Source organism: Poecilia reticulata, linkage group LG23, assembly GCF_000633615.1.
Source record: "Poecilia reticulata strain Guanapo linkage group LG23, Guppy_female_1.0+MT, whole genome shotgun sequence".
Classification (NCBI taxonomy): domain Eukaryota; kingdom Metazoa; phylum Chordata; class Actinopteri; order Cyprinodontiformes; family Poeciliidae; genus Poecilia; species Poecilia reticulata.
The window spans coordinates 9,683,477-9,693,520 of record NC_024353.1 but is presented as its reverse complement, the minus strand read 5'-3'; the positions used below and the strand labels follow the sequence as shown (position 1 = coordinate 9,693,520).

Here is a 10,044-nt window from a genome sequence, read left to right as displayed (position 1 = left end):
TATATATATATATAAAATTGATTTTATTATGCCCTAAACAAAAAAAAGGAAAGAACTGATTTGTCTATTGTTACTTTTTCAGTGATTACACTATAAGCACATGTAGACAGTGAGTGAAGAGTGAGATCATAAAACACCATAACCACTTCAAACCGATCGATGATAATGTTTTGACATTTTAAGACAAGACTGTGCCCACATTTGAAAACATGTTTAAATCACTTTGGAGTTGCTTTGCTATATCTACAACATAGTGTACCATCTGCACCTGAATGTAGCCTGGCAGCTATTGGGAAAATCCTCAAAAATTAACTGGAATGACTTCAGGAAATGAAATTGTAGAGAGCAAAGATAAAGGTGGTTGAATCTGAAATGATAATTAACCTGGTCTCAGACAAACAATTAGCTGTTCCTGCTGGTTTTTGATGTGAAAAGCGTAACGCTTTTGAGTTTGGTATTGGAACTTTGTAGAAATACCAAACTACAGTACTAAAACAAAAGGTACAAGGTCCATCAATACTATATAGATTATCAATCCTGAAATTATGCTAATTAACTTCCTTTGAGCATTGGTTCAGTGCCATTACTTACCCAATGGGATGGAGCTGCTGGGCCCAGAACCAATGGTTTGGTACTCTGGAAAATCAAATCCCAGAGAGTCGTCTTCTATTGACTGGGAAAAGTCAGGAAGATTCTCTATCAGGTCTCCACACAGCGTACTGTCCAGGAGGGATTCCCCAAGAGGCGATGGGGGGCTGTAGAGTTCGGCGGCCATGTTGAAGATCGGGGATCCAAACTTATAGGGATTACCCATCACTCTCCAGACTGTAATAGAATGGCAGGGAAGGCAAGGTTAAACAAGATACTTAATCAAAAATGGCTGCATTTTAAACCACTGGTTGGACAACTTTAGGAGGATTAACCTCCCAACTGAAGCAAATGCTGGTACTAGAGGTCTAGTAAGACTAATATGGATGTAAGAACCTAGGTGAACCCATGTACATGGGACGTATATACATACAGCAGCATAAACAGTATGGATATTTTGATTATGTGAAGATTAGAGAAAATTGTCAATTGAGTTTTTGTTGTATAAGACACGGTAACTGGTTTTTCTGGCAATGTGGGGCTAAATAACAATGCTTTCGGTTAATAAAATGTTATGGTTTGCTGACGTGCGAGTCAACAGATCATTATGTACCCATTCATTTATGTTCTTTACCTGCCTAATCTTGTTCAGGATCTCAAATGATCTGGCCTTTCTCTTGTTTGAATAACATGCTAACTTCCTGTATTACTGGTCCGTCTTACTGTATTCACAGAGCAATATAATTTGGACTGAAATCTACAGAACAATTTTAGCTCACATAGCTGAACAAACATTTCTCAAACTAACGCTGGAACACGCTGCCTCTTTGGACTCTTGTGTCGAGACGCTGACAACGTGATTGATCAACACAGGCTTGTTCTTGTTTATCTAGTCTGTGTTGCGGCATTTCAGAAGACAAGTCCTGACAGATCACTACAGTTGGGTGACGTTAGAATGAAAGTGTGTCTGTGAACATAGAGCGTTATAGAATATATGAAGCACAGAGCACATGGTGAAACAGTGAGACAGCTGTTGGTCAGCAAAGAGGCTTTGATGTGAAGAATCTGCCCTCTGACTGACTGAGGCCTCAGACTGTCAGCACACATTTCCCAACGGCTACGTCTGGAAGCAAGTTCACAAAGTTTGTTTTATTTGTGGCATGTTTGGCCACCCTTGCCACTAGTCAATTATCAAAGCTTATTATTTTTTGAAAGGAGGTAGGGATTTTAGGAAAGCACAATTTTTGGATCTTAAATAACTAATATTTGCCCTAGATGAAAGATGACGAACAGCATTGCTACCCTATTCTGTACTAACCAATACTAAAGTGCCCTGCAGAGGACAGTGAGGGGAGCTAAGGGTCACTGGAATATTTATAGTTTTGCACACAATATTTCTGTTTACAAAATGGAACAGGATATTTTGTACTAAACCTTCAATATTTCATACTTTTATAGCTTTGGTTGTTTAATATCAGATTTTTTTTAAGGAGACATATGTGGGGTAACCTTTGTTGCTGACAATGCGTCAATTCACTCACCATATTATTTTAGTTTGGTCAGTGGTTGTAATCATTAAAAAATCCGATTAAGGTGCAAAATTATGAGATTTTCTCAATTTCTTTATGTCTTAATGAAAACACTTCACAACATGTAAATAGGAAGAGACAAAAGCTACAAAGTTAAAGTACAAATTGGCAAAACAAAAAGTCGACTCTATTCTTTAATAAGGTTTTAAACATCAATTTACTTGATCAGTTTATATCTGCTTACTATTATAGATTTCTTGTTTCATCTGTTTTGTCTTGGAACAAGGCAGTGTAGATTTGTTGCATGCTATATTTCTAAAAGACGGCGAGTAAAGGTCAACATCTTCAACGTCTCTGCGCTGTAAAATTACTAAACAATTCACCGGCTGAGTTTCGACCATGCTGAGTGACTATACTTCCCTTTCTCTGGATGACTCCGGCCAATGCCCCTAACGTTCCCCCATCACCTCAGAAAGCCATTGTGTTTTACCTCCCCTGAGGAACACCAATCCCAGTGTGATCTATCTTTAGAGCCACAGAAGTGGAAACAAAAGCTGTGGTGTCTGAGGCTTGCTACACTCAACAAAGCATGTTACCAGATGACACAAAAGATACTGACTGATAATCAACAACTACTGAACTGCAGCTTAAGGTGCAATCTACTTGATATTTAATATCAGACTGTCAAGAACAGAACCTGTATGATCTTGATTTATCCTAAATGCAGTCCTTTATATATTTTGATAATTTTAAGAGTAATAAAGAGTAAGTTGGAGTGTTTACAACTGCAGCAAGAACTCTAAGGCAAAACGTTTTTGTGTAAGTTAGCAGCAAAGTTGAAAATCTACAAAAAACAGGCTTACTAGTCTAAAATCACAATCAGTTTAATGATTAAATTAATAAATTACCTCAGCCGCTGCCACTCGAAGCATTTCCAGATTATGTTGAAAGTCTGTCGGAGACCAGATGAGAGAGGGAGGGAGGTGTTTTGGTCCTGTGACCGGATCCGTCAGGACCTTGAAGCGTCACCTCTTCCTCCTCCCTCCACTGTCAAAAGCTGCGGTTCTCCTCCCCAGGAAACGCCCCTTGACACACCTATAGATCTAACCAATCAGATCGAGCGAATGAAAAAGCATACATCGCTGATTGAACCTGTCCGCAGTTTTAAATTTAATAGAACATGATCTATGCGCGTAATTAAGCGTAGCGGAGACAGAACTACGGAGAACCAAAACTGCCACAATTGAAATAAAATGGATATAGTTTTAATAAAACTGGAAATTAATGCAGTGAAAATACAGAATGACAAAAGTGCCTAAATTTAACAAACACATAATTACTTTAATTTAATTAACTAAAATTACAAGTAAATCCATTACATTTTAAATAAGTTCATTTGAATAATAATTCACAAAACTCTACAAACTCATTTTTGATTAGGCTACGGTTACCGTGTTGTCTAAATTATGGAGGACCAAAAATGCCACAGTTTAATTAAACTGGAATTAAATAGACTATACATTTCTGACTAAATTTAAATACGCAAATAATTTATGGAGGGCAAAACCCCCAAATAATTGTTAAGTGACTTATTATTCTTTAAAAATAAGAGCAAATGAAAAAAAAAAAAAAAAGAAAAAACGAGGAAAATCCAATGAATAATTAGACTAAGTATGCATAAGTACTCAAATATTGTAATTATTTATGGAGAGAGGGACTAAACTTTAAGGATGAACAAATTGTTGTCTATAAATGTTAGAATTTAAATAGTAAATTAATAAATCTGTGTATTATCATTTAAAGTTGTACACTTATGGAAGTTCAGTAGTGTTGACTTGGCTAATTCGATTAAAACTGGTTGGAAACATTAAACAATCAAGTCATTTTAAAGTAATTGGATGAATACATAATTAAAAATATTGTTTTGACTACATTTGAAGCATATTTTATTCAAATATTCATATTTTTTTGTTCTGCAGTGGAGCATGAGATGATGAAATTTGCCACTCTGGCTAGTCAGAACAGTCGCATCGCCACAGGAAGTCCACTTTGAAACAATTATCTTTCAATTAAATAGCAAAATTTTAAAAAATATTATTGCTTACATAAAATATAGCATATTTATAATATATTGTAATTTGAGCAAGTAATTTCAAAAGTATAATTCAATAATTAGCATTTTTTGCCAACAGTGGTTTTGGCTAAAAGAAGAAGAAAAAAGGAAAACAAATCACTTTTGGCAAACAACGGCATAAACAATAATTTTAGGAAGGTGATATTTACATATCTTGGATAGAGGCACTTTTGGCCTTCCATACTTGCAAACCAATTTTCGCCACTTGAAGAATATTCCTATAATTTGTAATTGTCACTATTCTCTGGATAGTTCCAACTCTTATGCCATTAGTGTTAGATTCATTAAGCAAAAATCATTAGTGCAGATGACCAGGACTCAATAGAAATGCCCTCGAAACACGGACAGCGTCTGGCGCCATCTACTGTGAAAGAATGCATGGCAACGATTCAAACGTGTCCTCATCCCATCCTGGGATTTAAACTGCAAACCTTTTGGCTGTCATCTTTTCCTGTTGACTTCCAAACTCCTGCTAGGCAGTTCGGTGGGTTTTAAACAAAGAGGTGGGTGTTTCTGTCTATGCTTTGGTTTTTACCTTGACACCCTGCTCAGGTTCTGAACAAATCGGAGGATTTTTTTTAAGCTTTAAATCCAGATATGATCTTTTAGCAAAATATGTAAAATCCCATCTTGAAAGTTTGACTTTTCCATCCTTATCTTTGATTTCAAACCTGGAAATTAATTGTTTGAATAGATGGGTAATATTAAAAAAAAAGACAGATTAGGAAATAAGCTTCAGAAGCCTCTTAGATACTGTGAGTATTTTGTTATATAATGAGCTACTTAAAAGGGATTACATGCCAGGATTTCAAGGAGAAAATATTTCAATAATTAGCTTTGATGTAGAAAGAAGACCCGACTTCAATCGTTTTTTTGCGCAGTTATATCTTTATTTAATTAAGAAAGAAATACATGGCGAATTAATGAATAAACCAAGCGTACAGTTTTTGTACAATCTATACAAGGAGTCATGTTTCAGTGAAAACGCCTGATGATGAAGCAGCATCACTTACCCATTCAGAGACGAGTTTGAAACTGAATACCAGTCATGTGCCAAGTGTTTTAAGGGTCATTAGAAAGATGATAAAGAGGTTTGCGCTCCTGTGATGTATTGCTGCCCTCCAGGGAAGGCAGTAGGTTGTATAGTTAGCTCCTGATGGGGCAAAATCACAACCCTGAAACCACACAACCTACTACCTCACCCTGTGCGAACACCATGAGTCTCAAGTCAAAAGACGTGAAGCACAACTACCAAAAGGGAAGAAAACTACAAAAATATCGATGCATTTAAACAGAAGACTATGATTAAAAAATTTAAACATTACACTGTGAGGTGATAACATGACTAAACACTGCTGTTCAACATATTCCTGTACTTAAAAATAACCTTTAATATATTATTATAAAAGCTTACTTTGATATAAAATCATTTGTTGTAAGTTAACATTAGAATGAATGTTTGTTTTCAACATATGTCATAACGTAATTGCAATTATGGCGCCAAGCAGGCTAGGACCGCCTCTGCTTGTTAATGATTTAAAAAAAAATATAAAACAGGATGCACACAGATGATCACATTAAAAAAACATCGGATGTTCCTGTCAATCTGCAGGACGTCTCGGTGTCTCATGACAACGTAGCCATCACAGTCACTTCAGGAAAGACAGTAAGTTGTATAGTCATCTGACAGCTTGGGAATGACCCTAAAACTATACAACCTACTACCTCACCCCAAAGGACAGTCTGTCTCTTGCTGCTGCCACTTGTAAATCCTCTGCAGTTTAACCTGTGGAAACAGCAACTTAAAACAACTGACAGACGTACACATGATAAATTTGACTAATTTTAACCATTAGTTACAGGCAGGCAAGGGCCGGCATTTGGGAGTCCTCTAAAATTTATCATTCATATTGTTTTCCTACCTGGATTTGGCATAGAGTAGCACTGATTTGTTTCTAATTGCTGCTGCAAACTGATGTTCAGCTGCAATTTTTTCCATGCTTAAAGGAAGATAAGACCACAATTCCAACTGGAAAAAAAAAAAAGATTCAAAATTTGGAAAATAAAGAATCACTCAATTAACGTTATCAAATTACTAGCAGCATGTTTGCCAAGTAGCCAAATGTAGGTCAGCTACAAGATGCCCTGCTAAATAGAACTTAAACATTAGAGCTTTAATAATCAATTATTTTTCCAGCAATTGGAGTAATTTTTCATTTTATTCTCACCAAAGCTTATGCATTTTCGTTATATTTTTAAGTAAATACGCTGAAATCCTCAAAATTTATCAGATTGTTAAAATTTCTTCTTTTACTTAAGTTCACTTAATTTATTACCCATCTTACATTTTGAACCCAGAGTCCATTTCAACACAATATAAACAAGAAAAATAATATTTCCAAAGTTGTTAGAAGTGATTTCCCCCCCTCCCCCCTCATTAATCTGATTATATCAGCAGTGTTTGTTCCATGCTTGAACTGGTTAATGTGAAGATGTTTTCCCTTCCCACACCCCCTTGAGTCAAAAGTGTAATTTAACACAGCCGTCTACTTCCTGCACGTCACTTGGAGTTTTTCAGGTCACTTCCCCTCCACAGTGTCAGGTCTGAGCGCTCCATCAGCTCACCTCGTCTCTGGTTTCCTCAACCTGAAGCTGACAAACAAGAGGAGAGAGTGAGCTGCTGTCGGCTTGATTCCAGACTTTCGCTTCCTATCTGAGGCGGGAGCCTAACGTGGCCGCCTGCACATGCCGAGGTGAATCCAAGGGTTTGGATGTTTCCACACTTCACGCACGTGAACGATCGGAGTACGAATTTGATAAAAGTGAACATCTTGTTGGTGACTAGCTGGGGGAGAAATCTGTGGGAAAATACTCAAAACAAGCTTGTTTGGCCGTGTTTGTCTATATACTGCAGGAATTGATGGAGCAGATGGGTATAAATATGGATTTCTGAATGTGCATGAGAGGTCACACTGACAGGTTGTGTTGGTTTCAGGGAGTTTCCTGAGTGAGAAAGGGCTCCGAGGCTGTGGCTCCGCTGCGGTCTCCCCCTTCGAGGTGGCGAGTGACAGGATACTGAGGCAGGGTCGAACTTATAAAAGTGACTCACTGCATTAACTCCTCTCTCGCGCACACGCATGCACCAGGTTGCGGCTGTTTTATAGCAAGTTCAGTTATCCCATAAATGCCGCCCAAATCCGCTGAATGAGCCACTTAACGTCCGAGCCCTGCGATGTGCACAGCGAACCCGAGCGTTTCGCTGCCGAGCTCGGATACTGTCGCGCAGCACCGTTTTTATCCAATAATGCAAATGCCGGAAGATCGATGGAGGAAAAAAAAAAGAAAAGAAAAATTAAGAAAGAATTAAATTAAAATCTAAAAAATATATTTTTAGTTTTTCTTGCAGAACGCAAAAATCCTGCTAAATACTGTAACTTCGAATTATTGTTTCAAAATATAGTTACTTCAAAAAGCTATAGTCCACTTATGTGAATCACTAGGAAGTTTAAAAAAACAAACAAAAAGAAACATTTTGCACATCCGCATAAAAATTATCTGGATTGAAAGTGTTTGCATAGTAGCAGGGGTTTTTATTCTCTGCAAAAAAGAAACAACATGAGGCTGGAGTTGGTTTCTAATTTGTCACTCTATTAGAGGGCAGAGTATTACAAAAAAAAAATAATCCAGAAGAAACTGTGCTAAAGGAGTTTTTCACTGCTTCCTAGTATTTATACCAACTCAGATTCGTTCCCTTTTAATGCTCAGAAATTCTTTAAGGAAGTTTGTAAAGTTATCTAGAGATGAAAAGGCAGTAAAATTGACCTTTATTGACAATAATGTTAAAACTGGAGATAAACCTTTCAGTCGGTCAGAGATTATAATCTGCCTGTTTCTCCTTGATCTGCTCTGATTGCAGATCAGCAGCTCAAATTCTAGGAAACTCTTTTTTTTATTCTTCAAATTCAAAGAATCTAAAGTCTCCAACAATCTTCAGTCCATAAACGCATCGAGCAATTGCATCAATTTAATGCTTGAGTAGTAACATCAGGTATGTGTTAGGGACATAATTAGAATAATCTAGTATTTCCTTTTATCATATATATCATACTTTATCAATGAACGTTTGTAATACTCTTGCACGTATTATAGACTTGAAAACCCGCCAGAAGATAACGTCCACTTCAGAAATAAACAACGTAAAGAGTTCGACTTGTTCGTTTTTAGAAAATGGAATAAAGAAGAACATTTTCTCTGCTCAGGTTTTGTTTTTCTAATACTTGCTCCTTTTAAAAAAAAATCCTCTAAATGCACACTTATACTTGGGGAATTAAAAAGAAAAACAAACCATTTGGAGCCAAAGTTGTTAATGGGATTGACTGAATGAAATTGTCACAAGGTCGTTAAAAGCTTAAAATTTTGAGCATTATGAAGGCTTTCCAATCGCTCTGCGTGCAGTTGACCCAAACCGCCAACAGGTGTCATGTCTCCCCAAGAATGTAAAGGGGAGTCTGTGCAGAGCAGCGGCGCTCGCACACAATGAGGCCTTTGTGCAGTTCCGGGGTGCAGGCCAGCGTGCACTCGTGTACAGTTTCCCTCTAATCTTCATTTGACCTTTAGGCTGAAGGCTTTTCTTTCCCCCTTTTTCTCCCCCACGACTAATTTCCCTCCAGGAGATTATCTTGATGCTGCTGCACATGCTTACCAATACATGCCGACTTTGACGAGTCGCTCGCTGTTGTGCGCCGCGAGCAACTTTGTTCAGCAAATTAAAGGCAAACTAGAAGTTGTGTTTGTATGCCTGTAGGCAGCTCAGAGCAAAAAAACTAAATAATGCAAATTTGCAAACTTCAGTGAAGCCAAGAGGCTATCAGGAATCTGACAATTCAGCAACACACGCACGCAAGCACGCACGCACACACACACACACACACACACACACACACACACACACAAATGAATGAATTTGACAACTAAGCTCCCAGTTTCAGAATAGCAATACATTTTTAGAAAAATACGTTCAACAAACCTCAATTTTGACTTCCAGCCAGAAAAAATAGAGTGACTCCTAAATAATGAGCCTGTGAATGAAAGACAAGAGTAGAAATAAATACACAGTCTACACACACACACAGTAATAAACACTGGGCTTTCGAAGCATTTATACAAAAACACATGAATATGTTCGCACACACACACACACACACACACACATACATAGCAAGGTGTGTCTGTAGTCCTCAGATCATAAAGCTGCCAAACAGCTACTTGAGTGAGCCATTAGTGCTGATGGTACATATGTTACAGAGATCAGCATGATGCAGCTGAATTTAGACTGGAAGGCTTTATTACTGCACTGTGGACTGGCCAGTGTTAAGAGGCCTTATAATTATCTCCCACTCCAGAAAATTTCCTCTGTAGCAACAGAATGACTATAAATCCTGGCTACTTAAAAAAAAAAAAAAGTTATTGAAATTATTTTCTAGGATGTGGTTTATGTTTTAAAAAATGTCAGCAGTAATAAATGTGTCTTAAAATACATTTTAAAAAAGCAGCAGGCATTGATAATAAAGGCTTTTTTCATAGATTTTTAGTTTTTTATATGGTGTCAGAAAATAATTAGATGTACACATAAATCTGTATCTCTCTCTCACACACACACACACACACGCACGCACGCACGCACGCACACACACACACACGCACACGCACACACACACACACACACACACACACACACACACACACCCACAAGCATTACTCTTTAAAACATCTTTTAAAATATAAAATCACATA

At 37.4% G+C, this 10,044-nt stretch overlaps 1 protein-coding gene across 1 annotated transcript in view; it reads right to left on the bottom strand.

The window, feature by feature from the left end:
- LOC103459501 (peroxisome proliferator-activated receptor alpha) overlaps window positions 1-10,044 on the bottom strand; it is a 48,516-nt gene that overhangs the window by 9,361 nt on the left and 29,111 nt on the right. Inside the window, exons 4-6 of the mRNA XM_008401111.2 lie at window positions 9,278-9,329; window positions 3,026-6,903; window positions 592-825 (exon numbers count right to left, since the gene is read on the bottom strand). Of these exons, the coding sequence (XP_008399333.1) occupies window positions 592-814 (223 nt within the window). The 5' untranslated portion in view covers window positions 815-825; window positions 3,026-6,903; window positions 9,278-9,329. The remainder of the gene's footprint in view (window positions 1-591; window positions 826-3,025; window positions 6,904-9,277; window positions 9,330-10,044) is intronic.